Raw genomic sequence first — 22,616 nt, 5'->3', positions numbered from 1 at the left:
CTCTTACTGCCTAATGAGAGATTGATTTTATTCCTATTTTTTTAGTTTTTAGGTTTTTTTTATTTTGAAGACTGAACCTCTGTCATTTATTTTTGCTTATATCAATTTTTAAAAATCAATTGAATTATGTATCTAAATCGGTTGATTGAATGGATAAGGCTGATTATTATGTATTCCCGGAGGTCCGTCATTTATGGTCCCCTGATCTCTAGATTAGAGAGAATATGCTGTAGAGAAGAAACAGGAAGTTAGAACACAAGGCTGTCACAAGGGGAAGTAGAAGATGTGTGGGGAACGTGTAGGGGAAGACCCTCACCCAGATTCCAGGAATTAGGAAGGGCTTCCTGGGGGAAGTCATCTAAGCTGAAATTCCAAGAAAGAGTCAGTGTTAGGCAGGTGATGAGGACAATGTGACAGACACATCCAAAAGCCCATAAAGATGAGTGAGTATGGCACATTGAAGGAGCTGAAGGAGATATAATTGGATGATAAAAGTAATGGTCAAACTAGATTGAAACAAGTTTTGGTACCACTGACCACTAAAAATAATTTCTATTCTCAGACTTCTTTGTCATCAGACGAGTCAGTAAAGGACCACAGCACAGGAGGCAGAGTTGTAGCTGGTCAGATATTTCTTGATTCAGAAGAATCAGAATTGGAATCACCTATTCAAGAGGAGGAAGACAGCCTCCAGAGCCAAGACGGGGAAAGTGTCACAGAAGAAATCAGCTTTCTAGAATCTTCGAGTCCAGAAAACAAGGATTATGAAGAACCGATGAAAGTACAGAAACCAGGTAGTGTGGACATGTTCTTTGCTTTTGCCTGATTTAGAAAGGAGACAAATGGAATTTTAAAGCTAGTGAAAAAGATGCAGAAGTCTGGCTTTTCTAATCATTAACAATATATAATGTATAGAATGTACCATATTTACCATGTATAATGCACACCCGTGTTTTTGAACCAAACTTTCAAGGGAAAAAATCCGTCATTTTAATTTTTTAATTCAAGTATTTACTTATTTATTTATATTTAGAAACAAAACCAATTCTTGTATTGCAGGGTATTATTTTGCATACAAATATCATTATTGCTTTCTAGAGTTGCACTATTAACAAATAAGCATAAATAAAAGAATTAAAACCATTTATATAGATATAAAATTAGTACTACTCATGTATAATGTACTTCCTTATTTCTCCTTCAAAAATTTGGGCCAAAAAGTGCACATTATACATGGCAAAATATGGTGGGTTTCAGGATTTTCTAGATTTTATTATATCAGAATTATTCCCTTAACAGATTTAACCCACTTACATAAGCCAAATTCGATAGTCAGAATTGCATTGTATTTTATTAATATCTAACATTTCTTTTTAGACCCCAGTGTGTAATGATCGGTCAGAGTGGTACACTCAGGAAGAATGGTCTAACAGGCTGTTTTGGTTATTTTCAGAATTGTACTAGGATTTTTACTGCAGTGACCTTTTCAGTCGTCTTAGGTAATTTGTCCATCCTTCTCCACTTAACTTATGTAAACTTTGATCCTCTTCTGGACACCCTCTGGTTTTAAATTTAAAACATGATCTTTCTCACAGTAGAGTGTGCTAAATACCTGTCATTTAAAATATTAATTATTAATGTGTCCGCTCTGCCCTGCCCTAACACTCTTCTGTCGTTCAGTTCAAAGATCGCTGCTACACCCACCAACTCCATTGTTAGCCAATTTCAGGAAAGCGTCTTAACCCATCAACTAGAAATAACAACTGTTAACATCATGGAGAATTACTCTTTCTGGCTTTTTCTAGATGTATGATTTTAAGACTAGATTGGGTCAAAATGTGTATACTATTTTATTGCCTGCATTTTACACCTAACAGTTTATCTTGACCATTTTCCCATATCATTTAGTATTTTTCTGTAATTTCATGGTTAATGGCTACAAAAAATTTTACATATAAATATACTATAACTTTGAAATTGGTTACTTTTTGTGGCTGGAAGATCATTTTAGATGTATCTTTGTGCACATCTATGAAAATTTCCTGAGAATTCATTCTTAAAAGTGAATTTTCTGGACCGAATGTAAAATCTTAAAAGATGCTTAATACATATTGCTCAGTTTTTCTTCAAAAAAATAATTCTGTTTACTTCCTTTGAAACTGCCTTTTTTTCCTGCACCTAGGCCACGTATGTATTACAATTTTTTAATTTAGGCCAAGTACTATAGTTTAATTCATTCCTTTTCATTTATTTACTTTACTTTAAATATTTTTTAATTTTTCAATTATAGTTGATATACAATATTATATTAGTTTCAGGTGTATAACCTAGTAATTAGGCATTGTATAACTTTCTAAGTAATCACCCTGATAAATCTCACACCCATCTGACACCATACATACTTATTAGAATATTATTGACTGTATACTCTGTGTTGTACTTTACATCCCCATGACTGTTCTTTAACTACCGATTTATGTTTCTTAATCCTTCACCTTTTTCACCCGACCCCGAACCTACCTCCATCTGGCAACCATCGAAATGTTCTCTGTATCTATGATTTCTGTTCTCCTTGTTCATTTATTTTGTTTCTTATTTTTATTTTTTTTTTAAAGAGGAGAGGAAGGGAGAAAGAAAGAGAGAAACATCAGTGTGTGGTTTCCTCTCATGTGCCCCCTACTGGGAACCTGGTCCACAACCCAGGCAAGTGCCCTGACTGGGAATCAAACTGGCAGCCCTTTGATTCACAGGCTGGTGCTCAACCACTGAGCCACACCAGCCAGGGATATATATTTTGGTTTTTAGATTTAGTTCTTGCTAGATATTTATTGCCATCTTATTACTCATATTCTTTATCTTTTTTTCTTTTTTTAAACAAGACATTTTATGTAATACAGGTTTGGTGGTGATGAACTCTTTTAGCTTTTTCTTGTCTGGGAAGTTTTTTTTCTTTTTTTTTACATTTATTTTCAGAGAGAGGGAGAAAGAGGGAGAGAAACATTGATGGGCAAGAGAAACATCAATTGGTTGCCTCTTGCACACCCCCAAATGGGCACCTGGCCTGCAGTTTAGGCATGTGCCCTGAGGGGGATTAAACTGGTGACCTTTAGGTTGGCAGGCCTGTGCTCAATCCACTGAGTCACACCAGCCAGGGTGTGGGAAGCTTGTATATCCTTTGGTTCTAAATGATAGCTCTGCTGCGTGATGTCTGTTATAGTTCCTTGCTTTACATCACTTTGAATATTTCATGCCTATTCCTTCTGGACTGCAACATCTCGGTTGAGAAATCAGTTGACAGTGTTATAGGAGCTCCCTTGTACATAACTAACTGCATTTCTCTTGCTGCTTTTAAGATGCTCTCTTTAACCTTTGGCATATTAATTATGATGGGTCTTGGTGTGGGCCTCTTTGGGTTCATCTTGTGTGGGACCTTGGGAGCTTCCTGGACTTGTATGTCCATTTCCTTCACCAGGTTAGGGAAATTTTCCATCATTATTTTTTTACATAGGTTTTCAATTTTTTGCTCTCTCCTCCTGGCACCCCTCATGATGGAAATGTTGGTATACTTGAAGGTATCCTAGAGGCTCTTCCTTTTTATTTTTTATCAGGGAGATTTCCAAATGTACAAAGTGGGGGTGTGATGACCCCCCTTTTCCTCACCATCACCCAGCTTCCGCCCTCTTGTTCTCATCTCACCTTCAGCACCCCACACGTTTCCTCTTTTCCCCTCTCCACATACGATTTTACCTATGTGTGCGTATCTAAAAATAATATTTTTCAACAGACCCACAGTAGTATTATAACACCACAAAACTAGCTGTTACTCCTTTATCTCCCAATACCCAGATTATGTTCCATTTTCCCAGTAGTTTCAAATGTATTTCTAGAAATGGTTTGTCTGAATTAATACACATGCTTAGACCTTAGGTTTCCCTTTAATCTGTAACATTTCTCCCTCCCTTGCTTGTATCATTTTATTTGTTGAATAACAGTGACTTTTGTGCTACCACTTCCCACTTTCTGGATCTGGTCATGTCCTTGCCATGTCATTTAACTCATTGCACTCTTCTGTCTAGTCTGTAAACTAGAAGTTAGCTCTAGAGGCCTGGATAAATTTAGTTCTCTCTTTTTAATTAACACTGTTTCATAGAGAGTGGTTTATACTTCCTATTGCATTACATTGGGAGGCGTATAGTGTCTGATTGCCCCACATCTGGAGATTAATCAGTGAGGTTGGGTGGTATCAGCCTGATCCAGCCATTCAAAAGTTCCTCACTGACTATGTTACAGAATCAACCCTTCGGGGGGCCAAGATACTGTTACCAAAGCAAGCCCCGTCCTCTGGGGTCCTTTTGTACTATGGTTCTTTTGCCTGCTGCCCTTAGGAATTAATAGTTCTCAGTGCCCGAGTTTGTTTAAAAGGAAAGGAACTATTTATTCAAAAGTTATGTACATTTAGAGTAATTGTAGAATGTCACCGTCACAATCCCAAAGTCCCTTGAAACACCCACAAACACACACATTTCTGCCTTCCCCTCTGCCCAACCAGGCCAGCCAAGGGGACCCTATCTCAGGAAAAAGAAATGGAAGTCCATGACTTGGCTGGACTCCAGGTTTCTCCCAGAAATCCCTGCTCAGCTGGGCAGTTTTCCCGCCGTCCCCAGCACCATCAGCTGTGTTGCCATCCATCTCCAGTTCTTAATGCAACACCACGCCCTCGTGACTAGTTGGGGAATCCTCTGTATCCTTCGAAACTGCTTCATCTTATTTTCCCACTTCTTAAGCCAGGTGGTCAAGGGAGCCCCCTCTCTGGTCCCAAAAACACGAGATTAAGAAAAACAGCATGGCTAAATTCTGGCATGAATCTTCCTCTGCAACCCACTTCTGACTCCTCCTACAATTTGCTATACCTGCCAGCACTCTGCCTGCCAAGTAGTTAGTCCGGGAATCACAACCATCTCCCTAGTTAGACTTGTTGATATGCAAAATAACTGTTTCTTCATATCCAGTATGAAGCTATTGGGCTGTTACTGGTATGCAGAGTAACTCAATGGCCCCGCTCAGTGTGCGCCATCCCTCAGTCCAGGCTTGTGGGGGTGAGGACATCCTGTATTTTTATATTTCCTGGACACCCCGAGTTCTGGACCCCGTTTCAAATCCCCTCGTTGGGGGTGGCCTGGCTGCACCCTGTTACACCTTTTCATCTAGAGGTTTTGGCGAGTGTTTTGTTGTCCAAACCCATTACTTCATTAGGAGATGCAGTGATGACTTTCCAATTTATCACTTCTCCTGCGTTTATTATCTGGGATTATTTTATCCAGAACTTCCCTCATCAACTATTTAGTTACTCTAAAATACAGTCAATACAAGGAAGCAGGATAAATGCTTGATTCTTTCCCTTGAAATATTTCAAATAATAATTTGGTTTCCTAGCAACCCCCAAAGGAGACCAGTGAGTGTGTTTTTGTTTGTTGCTTTTCTTTTCTTTGCTTTTGAGCATTATTACAAATTTATAGGTTTTATATACTTACACTTCATTCTGTTGGAAACATTTCCATTTATTGCTTACATTATCCCATTTGGGGCCATTGAGAGTCCCTTTAAGTTCATTCCTTTGTTCTTTTGACTAATCATAAATGACTATTAAACCTCTTTCTTTTCAGGCAGGACAAGATATCCCAAATTCATCTTATACATTTTCTGACCCAGACATGAATCTCAACCATTTCTCCAAGGAACCCAGATTGCTCTTAGTGTGAAATTGTATGTAGATACTACAGCCCGGGCACCAGGGGTGCATGCACCTGAGGTGTCATTACTACAGGGCATTTTTGGTGGGTAGGGTTAAGACATGTATTATCACTCCTACTGATTAACAGTTCAGATTAAATATTACAGGTAAGAGGACACAAAGGTTCGTATTGACAGATTGGACTCACGGGAACCAGAGCATACTCACTAACAAACTTAACTGATCTTTTCAAAGATACAGTGATCACATACCAGTTGCCAGACTTCTGAAAGAAAGCAGGTGCTCAGCATAAACCATATTCCTTTGTATAGTTGGGGAGAGCCACTGGTAACATTTGGGGTAGCAGGAACCCTTCAGAAATCTAAGTTCCCAGATACCAGCTGAGAGCCAACCTTGTAAGCAGGCCTTTCCAGGGATGGAAGTTTAGGCCTGCTGTGCCAACTCTGCTCCGCGCAGTCCGCCACCATGGTCATTGACCACACTGTCTTTACAGCACAGTTACTAGCAGTAAGACCCAGACGGTAGAACCAGACCAACCTATAGCATTCATTTCACTTATGCCCTTCACAGGTCCTGGATTTAGCCAGTTAATAAATCCCATTAATCACAAAGGTGGCTGGCTTCTTAAAGTGTCTGTATTAACCTTTTTTACCTGACCCTAAGCATCAGTTCAGGCCCAGCACAACTCCGGCCAGTAAGTTAAAGCTGACTGGTAAGCCTTCCAGGGCCGAGGCAGTGTCCTGGTGGTGGTCAGAGGACACATGTAGAAGGACGGCCCCCGGGGAGCACATGCGGCAACACTGGCAACCAAGAATTTGCAACCACTGGGGCATCCCCAGCAGAACACACATCGGGCAGTGTGACATGGCCTCCCACCATGGCGTCTCATCCTAGGGTTTCCAGTCTACACAGTTTAGTTCAGTGCTTGGTTTTGCAGAGTTGTCCATGAGACCATTCCATGCACCTCCTGTGTGTGGACAGCACCGGGAGGTTTTCTGCTTGGGAAGTGCCAGGGCTGGGCCACCTCCTGCCACCCCGCTGTTGTCCAGCCCTGTCCACTCTGATCAGAGGCCCAGCCTTCTGCAGTCAGAAGTCTCAACAGCTTGGAGAGGGGTGCAGAGAGCTTTCCTTTAGGAAAAGGGAGGTGTTCCCAGAAAAGGTTTTGAAAATGATGACCAGGATATTGTCTCCCCTTCCATGTCCCCTCCAGGTGCAGGGGATTGGGTTTATTTTCCTTGGTTGGTAAAAAACCGATGTTTCCGTTCAGTATCCTAATTTTTTGTTTCAGTCACCCTTGCACACATCCAGACCTTTTATCTGGAGGGTTGTATACAATGGGGGCAAAACATCCTCAGAAAAAACACATACAGAACTGAACTAGAAAGATAGCATGTTCAGGAATTGTTCAGGACAGTCTGAATTTTCAAAAAATTTCAAAACGGGCTAACATAACTTTCCTCTAACCATGTGAGCAGCCTAGAAAAGGCCAGCCCCTTTCTGCGGAGAGCTGCATTGAATAATCAAATTGCACTGAGGTAGGTGTATGCACTGGAAGAAAGGTGAGGAGAGCAAGGTCAGGTAATCAGTCCCTTGTTGCAACAGCAACAAGTCCGGAGAGCCAGACAAAGATTCAGCCTCGGTGATACATGTCCCAGAGGGTGTGGGGAGTCTTCAGGACCTCAGCAGCGAGTGCAGGGTCACAGTCCCTCTCCGAAATTGCAGCTTCGGGCCGTGGTCACAAGTTAAGTCAGTCTCTGAGAACATATTGCTAGTTAGCAGCTTGATTTCATATGGTCCATCAAAGAGCAAGCCCTTGCCTGTGGGACTTGTATGTGACTCAGACAGTTAGGCAGGCATTCATGATTTCCTCACCATGCAGGGCCCCACAGAGAGGCGACCTAATAATGTACACAGGCCGCAGTGTCTGTTTTCAGTTCAGTACAGCTCAGGCGAGACTGGAAGCCTAGACCAGACAGTATCAGCGTGCAGTTTAGAGTCAAGCCCAGGCAGTTACGGGGTGTAAGTTCAGGGTTTTTAAGAAGCCAGAGGCTTTTCTATAGCAGCAGCAAAGGCTAGGTGCTGCAGGGCCAGAAAGTCCAAGTGGCAGGCAAGGCTTTTCTCTACCCCTTTCATCTTATTTAGTCCAAATTGACCCACTCACAAACACGCACATCAGTCTCTGAGGGCCAGACCTCTGCTTGGACGGGCACTCATTAGCAATCTGAAATTTACCTTTTAGAACTGTCTGTGGATCACCCCTCTTTTTTAATGCCTCCCTCTTGCCAGAGACTCCAGCAAGCAAGTCTGTGTCATCCATAGTGTAGAGGACTGGAAATATTCCCTCTTCATTGTTCTTCTGGGTGATCTAATAATCAAATTGACACGAGATAGGTAACAGGAGAAAATAACCAGCTTTACTATGTGTGTACACACTGGGGCTCCATATGAACGTGACACCAATGGACAAATGGGACAGTTGAGACTTGCTTGCCTTTTCAGCTAAGTAAGAAGACTTACATTTTCAGCTAAGGAGAGGCAGGGCTGGGGTAGTAGTTTGGACTTCAAAGGGAAGATGGGCAAGTCACGGGTAGGTGGGAAGGAGCAAATATTTGGTGAACAAATTTCTTGCAGGGCCACCCAGAAACAATGGGACACAAAGGGGAGTGCACCAGCCTTTGCCAGGTTCCTCCCTGTCTGCCACGCCAAGTTCCTGTGAGAGTTCATGTTATGCTAAGGTGATCCCCCCTCCTGGAGCAGCTGGGCTTTTCATCTGAATTTCTTTAGGCAGGTAGTGGTTGGAGGTGGGAGGTAAAATGCTCTTCCTGAGTCCTTGGTTTCTTTAAAATAACCAAATCTCAAAGCGGCATATTTTGGGGTGGCAAACTAGGCTTCTTCTCAATAGCAAAACTCATCAAATACAGAAATTTGTTCTTTTTCCAATATTTGGACAGTTCGAATTCCAGCTTGCCCACCAGCAGCAAAAAAATGGAAGTTGTGTCCTCCTGACACATCTCTTCTGTGCAGCTTCCCCCGATCAGGATAATTTCTCTGGCATACATTGAGTTACAAGCATTTAATGTTTTGTATCAGTTTTTACCATACACTCAGATGTGATAGCCACAAAATAGAGAGCCACTAAAAAAATATCCCCCCCCCCCCCATTTCAAAGTTACTTAAGCTCCTCACAGTAACTTCAGCATTTGCTGTGTTAATTTCCCAGTTGCCAGGGAAGGTCAGGCTGGGATGCAGAGGAGGAAGAGAAGTGGGGGCGACCACTGCAGCAGCAGCTGGGCCAGAATAAACTGCTGGCAGGTTACCTCCTCCCTCTCTTTCTGGTTTATCTAAAATCTTGCTCCAGCCCTGGAACCTGATTGGGCTCCCTTCCCCTCACCACTACCCCTCACCCTATTTGGAGGAAAGAGCAGTTCAGAGTTTTGACATTTTGATCCATTCACCTTTGGGAATTTGGTGTCCTTTGTCCTCCCATCTGGAGGAGAGAACAACACCCAAAAGCATCATCCCTTTAGCCAGCATGGCCCAAAGCAAAGGGGGGAATCCAGCGAGCCCACTCTCCTGGAGTTGAATCTGTCGTTTTCATTCCACAGGTAGTTTTACCTCTCAGGACAGATGGCAGCTCAGCTACAGCATATGGGGGGTGACAGTAACCCCTGGGGCACCAGAGGTTCATCATATCCTTCCTTTCTCAAACAGTGCTTATACCGTATTTCAGTGAGTCAAGGTCATTCTAGCAAATGCCATGTCTGATGCCAGCTGATGTTAGGGGTCCCAAGATCATCCCCAGGTTTGATGATTTGCTGGGAGTTCTCAGTATATACTCATAACTCACAGCTGTGATTTTTTTTTATAGAGAAAGGATACAAGGCAAAATCAACATGGGGCGAAGTCCAAAGAAAGCCAGGTGCAAGTTTCCAAGGACAGTTACATAGGACACACTTAAATCCTTAGCACATGTGTCGACATTTGTGAAGTGTTATCTTCCAGGGATGCTCATTAGAGACCCAGTGCTTGGAGTTTTTAATAGAGAGCAATCATGTGATCACTCTCTGTCTAGCATGTACTGAAATTACAGACTCCCAGGAGGAAAACATGTTGCGCATAAACTATGTTGTTTTTACCAACAGTGTTAGGTACAGTGAATCACTTCTACCAGGTAGGGTGGTGGGAACCTTCTGTCTTAGTAAGGACAACCTTTCACTCACTCCCTGAAGCCTAGTACCTGGGAGCCATCATTGCCTCCTCTCTCCTCTCATCTGAACATACAGGCAGGCAGTAAATAGTACCACATCCACTTCCTTAGCATCAGTTCAGTGTTTCCACTCTCATTCCATGATCTCTCCAGGCTGCATTACCTTTTGATTAGACTGCTGTCACAATCCTCAGCGTGGTTACTTTGCACCCAGCCTTCATTCTGTTGACCACTCTTAATAAAATGGAAGTGTGAGCATGTCATTCTAACTTAAAACTCTTAAATGAGTTCCACTGTTCTCAGGATAAAGTCCAAACTTTTTTTTAAAGATCTTATTTATTTTTAGATAGAAGGAAAGGGAGGGAGAGAAACATCAATGTGTGGTTGCCTCTCATGGACCCCCTACTGGGGCCTACAACCCAGGCATGTGCCCTGCCTGGGAATTGAACCAGCAACTCTTTGGTTCTTAGGCCCACGCTCAATCCACTGAGCTACACCAGCCAGGGCTAAAGTCCAAACTCTTTAATAAGATTAGTCAGGACCCCGTAGACTGGTTCCTTCATGCTTTTGTAGCCTCTTCTCTTAACCCACTTTGGCACTCACACTGCTATGTTCCAACCTCCTGGACTTGTAAGATTTTGTATAATGTACTATGCTTATTTTCTTTTGATTCTTTTTATTTTATTTTTAATATGTTTTTTTATTTTATTGATTATGCCATTACATTTGTTCTATTTCCCCCCTTCATTCCCCTCCACCCTGCACTCCCCTCCCCCACCATTCCCCCCTTTAGTTCATGAACACGTGTCTCAAGTTCTTTAGATTCTATATTTCCCCTACTATTCTTGCCCTCCCCCTATCTATTTTCTATCTGCTGTCTATGCTACTTATTTTCTGTACCTTCTCCCCCCTTCTCCTTCTCCCACTCCCCTGTTGCTAACCCTCCATGAGATCTTCATTTCTATGCTTCACTCCTGGTGTAGCTGTCCTCTTAATTTGCTTTTGTTTTAGGTGTGGTTGTTAATAACTGTGAGTTTGCTGACCTTTCACTGTTCATGTTTTTTTATCTTCTTTTTCTTAGGTAAGTCCCTTTAACATTTCATATAACAAGGGCTTGGTGATGATGAACTCCTTGAATTTGACCTTATCTGAGAAGCACTTTATCTGTCCTTCCATTCTAAATGAAAGTTTTGCTGGATAGAGCAATCTTGGTTGTAGGTCTTTGGATTTCATGACTTGGAATACCTCTTTCTAGCCCCTTCTTGCCTATAAGGTCTCTTTTGAGAAATCTGCTGACAGTCTGATGGGGACTCCTTTGTAGGTGACTGTCCCCTTATCTCTTGCTGCTTCTAGGATTCTCTCCTTCATTTTAATCTTGGCTAATGTAATGATGATGTGCCTTGGTGTGTTCCTTCTTGGGTCCAACTTCTTTGGGATTCTCTGAGCTTCCTGGATTTCCTGGAAGTCTATTTCCTTTACCAGAATTGGGAAGTTCTCCTTTATTATTTGTTCAAATAAGTTTTCCACTTGTTGCTGTTCCTCTTCCCCTTCTGGTACTCTTATAATTCAGATGTTGGAGTGTTTAAAGATGTCCAGAAGGTTCCTAAGCCTCTCCTCATTTTTTTTGAATTCTTGTTTCTTTATATTTTTCTGTTTGGTCATTTTTCCTTCCTTCTGGTCTGCTGCCTTGATTTGAGTCCCAGTTTCCTTTCCATTACTATTGGTTTCCTGTGCATTTCCCTTCATTTCAATTAGTTTAGCCTTCATGTGTTCCTCTAATTTGTGACTAAAATCAACCAGTTCTGTGAGCATCCTGATCACCAGTGTTTTGAACTGTGCATCTGAAAGTTTGGCTATTTCTTCATTGCTTAGATTTATGGTCTCTGGGGCTCTGAGTTGTTCTTGAGCCATGTTTTGATCTGTTCATGCCTGTTACGTATGAGGAGCGGAGCCTTAGTTGTTCACCAGGGCGGGGCCACCCAGGTCGCTGGTTTGTGATGCTGTATGTGGGGGCGGGTCAGAGAGGGACAATGGCGGTCCTCTCCGCTCGCCCGGTCCACGTCACGGCTCACCCCGCCTGTTTATCTGAACACAAATGTGCGAGCTCGCCGCCCTGGGCCGGGGCCTGCACGGTCTGTCTCAATGCACGTCTCTTCACTGGTTTATCTGCACACAAATGCGTGACTGCAGACAGCCAGCCACACTGTACCTTCTCTGGGTCCGCCCATAGCTACCCCGCACCTGGTATCCGCGCCCTTGGCTGCCTGCGTGCAGCCCGGGTCAGGGGGATCTTTTTTGCGACCCGCTCTGCTGCTGGCTTCCCCCCTCTCACTGGTTTAGCTGAGTGTTTCATTGGTTTTGGACTTTATATTGTTTGATTTTTCTGTGGTTTGGTTGTGTTTATTGTTGTTAAAACTTTGTTGTTTTTAGATTTTGTTGTGCGAGGAAGCAAAGTATTTTCACCTTCGCCTCCATCTTGGCAGAAGTCCTCGTTCTTTTAATTATTAACACACCTGTTTCCTCTGTCTGCACTGCTGCTCCTCAACCACCGTCTTTCAGCCACTCCCTGCTCCTACACATCTGTGAGGTTCAGTGTAAACTTCAGTTCCTGATAGGAGAAACTTCCTGTTTCATAGCATCACTCACACTTTTGTTTAATGTGTGATTGCAAGGTCGTAAGTTCTGTACAACAGAAATCTGTTCCACCTCATTCCCAGCACCTAGGATATACTCAAAAAGAACTTGTAGAACCAATTGGAGGTATGGTCTCCACCCAAAATAAGCTCAAAGTCTAGTGGGAGCTAGGATATGGTAAAGAAAACCTCAGTACGTGTGATAGTGCTCTAGTAAAATGCTTCGGGGTCACAGAGGACTATGGGAGGGATTAACATTGCCGGCGGGGGGGCGGGTCTCCCCTGTGTGTATTACTGACGATTGACTTACAGCATGCAGAGAGAAAGTAGGTCCGGGGCGTGGTGAGAGGAAAATGCAGACAACTGTAATTGAACAACAATAAAGTAACTTAAAAAATAGGAGAGTTGTGCTGATCTTTGGAATTGATTTCATTGCATTTGCCTTATTTTTTGCTCACCAATTAGTTGTACAGTAGACAGCATTCTAAGGTTATTAGATCTCAATACTATCAGAAATTCTAAGCTAGATATAGAACTGGCTAATCACTTAGCCGTGCTAAGTTGACTCGTCTTCAAGTCATCCCTAAGCAGAACTGGTGCTGGCCTTTTTATGTTTCCTAGTCTTTAAATTCTAGTAGGTGAAATTGGCAGTGTTAAATCCATGGATACCGCAGGTGCTGTTCATGTTTACATTTTTTTTTCTGGTCTTCCCAGCTTTGACTGCCATCGAAGGCACAGCACATGGGGAGCCCTGCCACTTCCCTTTCCTCTTCCTGGATAAGGAATATGATGAGTGTACATCGGACGGGAGGGAAGACGGCAGACTGTGGTGTGCTACGACCTATGACTACAAGGCAGATGAAAAGTGGGGCTTTTGTGAAAGTGAGTATTGATCTGTAGGAGGCATGTCCACGTTGCTTGATGTCTCGGACAACGTCTTTAAGGCCTTTCTGTGGCCATCTTTTTTCCATCCTTGTCAGAATTGGTCAGTGTTGATAACGTGGTTATAGCCTTAAAAATGGGCTTTGGCACAGGAAGCTTGCGGTGTACCTACTGAATTCCAGCCTGTTGCTCGGGCAGCTTGTCACACTGTGTCTTATTTAGAGATGGTTTTGCGCTGGCATGCACAAGTTGTCCTGCAAACCCTTAGGCAGCCTGCTAAATTAATGAATGTAAAACATTTTTTTGACAGTAAAGGAAACAACACTATGGACAAGGTTAATAGTGGTTAGAAGAAAAATAGCTTTTGAAAAACACTTTGAATAAGATGTGCTGTGCTCAGGTAACACTTGACAAATTATGTGTGTTTAACCTTCCTGCCTGTTAGTGTTGATATAAAGGGACTGACCTTTAAAGATTTTTTTTTTCAGGAAAAGCTTTGTAACTAATAAAAAACAGAAAATCTTGACTCTCTTTTGATTCCAAATAACATTTTCAAAATAATGGCTCAGATACATAATTAAGCTTTCTGAGAAGGTAATACCAAATGGAGCCCATCCTCGGCTGTAGGCTAGTACGATTAGGTATTTCAGTACCTAATGCAGTAATGCATTCAGATTTTTTTATCTACAAGAACTCACTTCTGTTTCTGTGAATATTGATCCTAATGAAATATTCAGATGTGTCTTAATGAATTCTGGATTTCTGACACAATACTGTATTACAGTAGCCAAATAGTTTTGGGAAATCTATAACAATTCTGTGATTTTTCAGTGTTGTGTCAATGCATAGGAGAAAATAGAGAATTTGAACATTAATCAATATTTATATTTAATAGGCCAGGTGCTGAAAGACAAATACCATATGATCTCACCTTTAACAGGAAGCTAAACAACAAAACAAACAAGCAAGCAGGAAAAAAAAAAAACAAAGACACTGAAATAGAGAACAAGGGGATAGTGACCAGAGGGGAGAAGGAAGGGAAGTTAAGGGGAAAAAGGGGGAGGGATTTGGAGGAACAAATAGGAAGGACACAGGGACGAGAACTAAGAACTAAGGGGGGTGGAAATGGGAGGGAGGTGGGGAGCAAGGGGCGGGGGAGGCTGGGATGGGAAAAATAGACAAAAAACTGTACTTGAAAAATAACTAAATAAAATTAATTATTTAAAAAAATTTATATTTAATAGAAATCAAATTGTAACAAATTTTTTATTATAGAATTAACCAAATACTTTCTCATTATAAAGATATACAGAATTTCAGGTGAGGCTATAGTGCCCTTTGACTAAAATGGTATTTTTCTGACTACTGTTTTTTAATATCCTTCTGTCCTGATTTTCACTGACTTTGGCATTTAATCATAAGCTACTACTGAAATTTTAGTTGAATTATAGTAAAAGTTTTAGAATTACTAAAGTCTTCTGTCAGGTAAACACTTTAATTGTGTGTCTTTGGGGTCAGATTCGTCAAGAGTAAAAGATCATTAATTGTGTTTGTATGACTACCCAGAAGGCAGAATACATGCCAATGTTTGATAAATAATTGGTGTAGAATCGATTAAAGTCCATTTAAGTGCATCTGGCATTTTGTTTCTAGCTGAAGAAGAGGCTACAAAAAGACGGCAAATGCAAGAAGCAGAAATGATGTACCAGACTGGGATGAAAATCCTCAATGGAAGCAATAAGAAAAGCCAGAAAAGAGAGTAGGTAGCACTGTCAACGCCACGCCTCCCCTAAGATAGGCCATTACTGAGATAAATAGCTGAGTCCTTTTTTAAGGTGGTTTGCCAAACACAGAATTTCTTAAGTTGCATTACAAGAAATTGAATATCATATATGGGCCTCAGTGGCATTGTTTTGATCAGATTTTAGCTTGCTGCAATAAAAAGGTTAAAAATACTGATCATTAAGAGTATACAATGAGCAAAATAGAAAGAACTGACTCAAGTTGTAGTTTCTAAGAACCAAGAATACATACGCTATTCAGAAGTGAAAATGATATAAACACAAGGAATTGTCTGCTGTTTCATTTTTTTTGTTTTTTGCTTTGTGATTTTCTTGCAGACAAAGACTAGAATTTATGAATTTCCACTTGGAAAAAAACTTAGAACAAGTGACTGTGTTCTAATATTTCATGTCCCTTTAATTTCAACTGATTTTTGTTATAGTCTGTGCAAAGATTTAAAAAGAAAATTGCAGTGATTGTCGTTGGATTATTTACTGGATACCATATTATTACATCTCTCTGGTTGCAAATGTAGCTAAAGTTTTTAATAAAAGTTTTGAGAATTACTGCTAGTGTAATTAGACTCTTCCAACGTATTAGGAAGACAAAACTTGTACCTTATGTAAAAACGGAGTAGCCAGAATGTTTTCTGTGTATACAAGTAACATGACTATAGTTAAGGAAATTGTGTTGCCTTTCCATAGATCTTTGCAAAAATTAGTAAAAGCTCCAAAATATTGCTAATGTGTTTTTTAATTGTTTACATTTAAAGAGCATATCGGTATCTTCAGAAGGCAGCAAGCATGAACCATACCAAGGCCCTGGAGAGAGTGTCATATGCTCTTTTATTTGGTGACTACCTCACCCAGAACGTCCAGGCGGCGAAAGAGATGTTTGAGAGGTTGACTGAGGAAGGCTCTCCCAAGGGACAGACTGTGAGTGGACTGTCATTGCAGAATCTCTTTGCACACAGCACTTGTTTATTTCAACAACAGTTTGTTCTTTATGCCCTGACTTCTTTTGACAAATAATGGCAGGTACAATATCTGTAAATATTAATTTTGTGGCAGATTATTTTACCAGTCTTCTTAGGTGATCTTCCTTTGTCTGAAAACATTTGTGTCCACTTAAGGCATTTTGCTATGCATCTTGCCACAGTTATGTCTGTAGTTTTCCATGTTAGATCTCTAGAAAATGAAACATGAAGGTAATTGGCTTTTTATTTCAACTGTTCACCATTGCGTTTCCTTCCAAAGTACAGATGCTCTAGTTCTTATTAATCTTGGTGTTTTTTTTTAAAATATACTACAAAAGCAGTATGTGTTCATTATAAGAAAGTAGAAATACAAACTGAAAATGCTAAGAAAGTGAACATTACATATGTACCAACTAGATGTGAGCATCGGTGATATGTTAGTGCATGCAAACTGTTCTAGACCTTTCTCTTTGTGTCTAGATACATACAAGTTCTTTATTAAAGTAAAAGGTCACTGTCTGCTGTGCCATAACATGCTCTTTTCAGGCATCAGCCCTCACCTTTCCATTTCAGTAGTTTTTTACAGCATGTAATACCCATACCATATTCAGATGGTATTGAGCAAAACCTTCCTTCATACCTGTTGAGTCCAAACCAGTACCCAGTTCAGGACTATACCTTATATTTGGTTGTTACCTCTAGCATACCCACCTCCTTTTTTTTTCTTCTGCATTAGAGATGGCCCAATTTTTCTACAGAATGTCCTAGCTCAGATTATCTGCTTACTACTTCATGTCCTTTAGTTTGCCTTTCTGTCATCTGTATTTCCTATAAACTGGTGTCACAGCCAGAGGCTAATGAACTCAAATAAAATATTTTTGGCTAGACTGCTTTATAGGGATTTTCTGTATTCCACATTCCATCACACCATTTGATATATAATGTCTCTTTGATTCCCCGTTAGTAGTGGTAAGGTTGGCCCCTGGATTTAGGGGGCAACATTTATTTAAAATGCCTTCCACCCTGACTGGTATAGCTCAGCGGGTTGGACGTTATCCCACACAGTGAAGGGTTGCCAATTTGATTCCTGGTCAGGGCACACGCCTGGGCTGTGGGTTCAGTCCCCAGCCAGGGCACATATGAGAGGCAGCCGATCAGTGTTTTCTCGCTCACATCAATGTTTCCCCCTTTCTTTCTCCCTCCCTTCCCCTCTCTTTAAAAATAAATAGTTTTGAAATTTTTTAATTAAAAATAAATAAAGTGCCTTTAATCATTCAGGTTTATTTAAGGTCTTGAATTTGCTTAAAGATAAAATTTCTAGTGATAGTTAGAAGTCTGTTCTCAGACTATTTCAACATTTACAGGAATTGTAACCTTTGTTTCCTATAGGACTGAATATCTGACTAGACCACAACTCTTAAGTGTTCTTGGTTTTAGTTTATAGACAGCTTATATCTTAATGGCTCCCTTTCTTTTCAAAGCATTTTTCTCTTTGAATAAATCAGTTTATGTAACATTCACATATATGTTTATTTTCAGGAACATCGTGCCAGAAGAATAGTTTAATACTTGTTTTTTAAAGGCATCTTTTTTCTCTAGTAATAGAGCCTTGCAATGCCGTAGTGCTTTATTCATCGCAAAACACTCTCCATGGTAATTAATTGTAGCTAATGAAACAGAGCTCCCAGACCACAGTGTCTGAATCACACAAGTTATCTGTTCTTTTGCCGGGTTCTGTGCAGCTCTCCTGCCTGCATCCCTCTCTTCCAAACGGTGACCCAGGGTCAAGAGCTGCTTCTGTCATGTCACTACACCATCTGGAACATGGGGCTTCTAAGCCATGAAGGAGAGAGGGCTGGAGGTGTCCCTGGGATGTTTTTCAAAGCCAGGTCTACAAACAGCCTACATCTTTTCCAGCCAGCCCCAGGCACATGGCTCTACCTAATTACAAGGGATGCTGGGAAATGCAGGAGAGCTTATGGATTTTGATGAGAATAGCACCTGCCTTTGTAACTTTAGCTTGTACTTTGATGTTATCAAGGAGGATCCTTGGAAGGCAGGGGGTAAAACGCTGTATACGTTTGATTGGTTGAGTTTTTAAAGAAAATTGCATGCTCTAACTTTGTGAAGTGACCTTTCTTCCTTGACTGCTTCACCTTCACCCCTTGCTGCCTCTTTGTACTCCCGGGATAATGTGTTTTGGCAATCTCTTACCATTTTCATTGTATATGTCCCTTTGCATTGATGTACTGATACAAGAGTCGTTCTGTTCTCATAACAGCTGTTCGTCAAGAGCAAGTAAAAGCCATATTTGTGTTCTGCTTTGTTTTTCTCGTTAATAATTAAATTATCTTTAATCTTCAAACTGAATACTTTGACTTGTTTAACATTATACTTTATTGTGTAATTTGTAGTACCTTGAGTGCATTTCTGAGGCTCTTTAATTCCAAGTTGTACATACTTGAATAATTCAAATTGTTTTACACGTGAAGGTTCTTTTATTTTTTTATAGTTTTTAAAACTATGTCTGTCTTGGATAAACTTCAACTAAAGGAGAATTCTTACTCTTATTTTATTTCAGGCTCTTGGCTTTCTCTATGCCTCTGGGCTTGGTGTTAACTCAAGTCAGGCAAAGGTAATACTAGTAAAACTTTATTACATGTGACAACTTGAATTGAGTAAATATACGTGCTCATGTTCAGTTAAGCATCTTTTGTTCATTCACAGGCCCTTGTATATTACACTTTTGGAGCTCTTGGGGGCAACCTAATAGCCCACATGATTTTGGTAAGTAAGACTTAACTGGAAGGATAGTAACATTGAGTAGTGGAAGAATTTTGATTAATGACTAGCACGACTTTTCTGACTTTCATGATTGAGATTTACTTATATTCACTAAGACCAAATACTCAGTTGAACATACTTCTTATTAACAAATATAATAATCATATCTACATGTGGATGAAAATTGGTAGAGTTCACAATTTTTTCATGAAAGTGACCAGTTTGGCTGATTGCTCTTAAAGTAACTATCTGATAAATGTCTCTTTATATTATTTGTAAATTGTGATGGTCAGAGTCATTTTTTAGATTGGTTGTCATAGATTTTACATTGAAATTGATGAAGAACTTGCTATATAAGGAACCAGTAGTCCAATAAAATTTATTACAGACTATCTTTTATGTGTTTTCTGATAACACTGATCACTTAAATGGCTTACTAGTAACATACAGAATCTCCACTGAATTCTTCACTGCTGGGGTGTGTAATCTGCCTGTACTTCATAAACTGACTTTGACTGAGTCACATGGCCTCTAACCCATGTTATTGTGTTTCAGATGAATATGTAAATTCATTCTTACAGGAATACTAAGGATAGATTGAGCAGAATTGAGACTGAAAGTAGAAAAACCAGTCCAAAAAGCTGGAAAAGTGTCTACAGGCTTGGTGATTGATGAGCTACGAGACTTAAAAAGGAAAATCTGCTTTTCTGGCCAGTTGGGTGGATCCTAACTAATTTTGCTTATCTATTCCAAAATTATTTATTGAGTACATGTCATTTGGATCCCAAGATGAGTAAGATATAGTGCTGGCCCACAATAAGCTTTTAATAAGAAAGGGAGGGATAAGGAGACGGTTATTGTACAGCATGTGAATGTCAAGGAGTTGCCTAGGAAGTCACTTAACCCACACAGGCATTGGAAGGGAGGATTTCAGGAGGTTCTTGCAGAGAAAGAAGCAACTAAATCAGGCCTTGAGAGAGGAATTGTGGTGAGGGAGTGGAAGACGCGGAGGGTTCCCAGGCAGCAGGAGCCATATAGTGTGCAGAAGGACAGCAGCAAGAGGGAAGGTCGCGTTTGCAAGGAAACACAGGCACTTCGTTCAGTGTGGCTGGAGAGTACAGTGCCAGCTAGTGCACTAGCAGGGCAGGGAGACGGGGATCACGTAAACAGCTGAACGTCATGCCAAGGAACTTGGACTTTGTCCTGTTCCGAAGGATAAACTGATGGGGACATTCAATATTACACAGGAATGCCCTAAGGATCGTTGGTGTTTCTCAGTTTATTTCTCAGTCTGTTAAATGGCTCCAGAGGGCTCTGCTTTCTGTTCTTTGCTCTGTATAATTAGGTAGTTTTCCCCTTATTCTTAAGTCATTTATTGCTGTTTTGCTTCTAGTAGTGTCTTGAATCCCTAGTTTACTCACTTGTTGCTTCTTTGCTAGTTTGGAAGATTAACCCCTTTTTGTTAAAATCGTATCTAAAATCAGAATAAAGTGTATGCTAAGCAAGAGCTTAAGTAATCTCTTCTAGTAGGTGAAATGTACACTATGTACATAAAGTTCATGACGTCTCTCTTGATTGCTCTGGGAAGTTTACTTTTTACTTCCTAGTTTTTAGTCGGATTGTTGGAGTGGCTACATAAATTACTTCATGACCTAAAACTTGGGATAAATGAGGTGGTAGTGTGCTTGGATCACAAGACATCAGAGTTGCATTTTGAGTGGGTAGCCTTATTTGCCACTGAAGCAGGAGAAACTGCTGTCCTCTGACTTGAAGCTGTGTTACAGGGTTACCGCTACTGGGCCGGCATCGGAGTCCTCCAGAGCTGTGAATCGGCACTGACTCATTACCGCCTCGTTGCCAATCATGGTATTTCTTTTTCTTTTCTTTTTTTTTGGCTTTCACCTTACAAACCAAAAACACCACCCCCCAAAACCCCAAAACATCTGTTTTATATTGTACTCTTGAACTGTCATGAATGGCTCTTTAAAGTGGAATCATCTTTATACTAATTTAAGAAGTATGTACTTTTTAAAAATTTTTGCCGTGGGCTCCCTTAAATAATTTGTAGAAAAAACTGGATTTACTTTAGATTACTGTTCTGTACTCTATAGACTACAGGAACAGTTTCCTATAACATAGTGTCTGTCAGCTGGAATCGTACTTCTTTGTGGGACAGTCCACTAACTTGCATCCACATTATTACTTTGTTCCCCCGTTTCAGTTGCTAGTGACATCTCACTGACAGGGGGCTCAGTAGTGCAGAGAATACGGCTGCCTGATGAGGTGGAGAATCCAGGAATGAACAGTGGAATGCTAGAAGAAGATTTGATTCAGTATTACCAGTTCCTGGCTGAAAAAGGTGATGTACAAGCACAGGTATGTGTCTACACATCTCATGGACTATCTTAATTCGTTGTATATTACAGTCTCTGGGGGCAAGCACTTACATCTATCAGTAACATTTTCATTGCTCTTAGCAGTTATTAGCTACATTATTATTAGCTACATACTAGTCCCACACTCAGGACATTCCATTGGGATTCCTCTGGTGTGGGGGCCGGCCATTCATAGCCCCTGAAAGCCAGCAGGTGACTCGTATGCACCACAGTTGAAAATCGCTACTTGAGTGGAGCCGCAATACAGTGATGATGAAGGCTCTTCGTGGAGTCACCAAGGACAAGAACTGCCACATTCTCTAAACAGAAAGTCTCTGGAACATTTGGAATTTCAGATGCTCCCCAGAACTATTTACTGTTTGTTTCCTTTGCTCAACTTAAATCATAATTTTCTCAAAGTCAAGGACAGAAAGAAATAGGCATGTTTAATACAAATGTATGATATCCATCAAAGTATCTCATATTTTGTTTTGTGGGTTATTTTGATAACATTATAATAAAAAGGAGAACTTCGGCATTTTTTTCCCATTGAGTTTACAGTTCTTATTCAGACATTGCAGAGGTTAGCAATAGATACTTTTTTAAAAAAATTTATTTTAAAACTTACAGAAGGGAGTACTAAGTAAAGAAAAACACACAGACAAATCCTACAGTGCAGTGAAAGATCCAAATCTTAGCTCATGGAAATTTTAATAAAATTATGTTCTTCAATTAAACATCTCTCTTTCATGTTAGAGACCAGTTAAAATTCAAAACAATCTAAATGACCAATGATAGGGAATTAGCTCAAATATGACACTCCAGTTAAAGGAATTCTATGCAGCCATTAAAAATGTAGAACCCTATTTAATGTGGAAAGCTATTTTCAATGCATTAAGTGAAAAACTCAAAGAAACCCATGTGTGGTACAGTACATCATTTTTTGTTCTTTTTTTCTTACCGAACTATGACATGAATGCAGAAAAGCACACAGATGTGAATTGCACATCTCAGTGAGTGATCACCAAGGGTGCCTCTCGTGTGGGCCACCCAGAAGGTCCCTCTTAGGAACTCGTCATCACTAACTGCTCCCTCCCCCTGTAGGTAACCCACTGCAGTGATTTCTGACACTATAGACTGGTTTGGCTACTTTCAAATCTTATGTGAAAACAAAAAATTCTACAGCTTTTTTTTTTTTTGGTATCAGCTTCCTTTGCTCAGCATT

General features: G+C 40.5%; 1 protein-coding gene across 1 annotated transcript in view; it reads left to right on the top strand.

Moving 5' to 3' along the window:
* Positions 1-22,616, top strand: part of SEL1L (SEL1L adaptor subunit of ERAD E3 ubiquitin ligase) — a 53,529-nt gene that overhangs the window by 5,757 nt on the left and 25,156 nt on the right. Inside the window, exons 3-10 of the mRNA XM_037154793.2 lie at positions 563-794; positions 13,307-13,474; positions 15,128-15,233; positions 16,029-16,191; positions 18,814-18,867; positions 18,960-19,019; positions 20,801-20,882; positions 21,238-21,392. Of these exons, the coding sequence (XP_037010688.2) occupies positions 563-794; positions 13,307-13,474; positions 15,128-15,233; positions 16,029-16,191; positions 18,814-18,867; positions 18,960-19,019; positions 20,801-20,882; positions 21,238-21,392 (1,020 nt within the window). The remainder of the gene's footprint in view (positions 1-562; positions 795-13,306; positions 13,475-15,127; positions 15,234-16,028; positions 16,192-18,813; positions 18,868-18,959; positions 19,020-20,800; positions 20,883-21,237; positions 21,393-22,616) is intronic.

The sequence above is a fragment of the Artibeus jamaicensis genome, unplaced genomic scaffold, assembly GCF_021234435.1.
Source record: "Artibeus jamaicensis isolate MK-2021 breed Jamaican fruit bat unplaced genomic scaffold, CSHL_Jam_final contig_851, whole genome shotgun sequence".
In the NCBI taxonomy this organism is placed as follows: Eukaryota; Metazoa; Chordata; class Mammalia; order Chiroptera; family Phyllostomidae; genus Artibeus; species Artibeus jamaicensis.
Note: the sequence above shows the minus strand (reverse complement) of the source record. Positions and strands in the feature narration are given on the sequence as shown.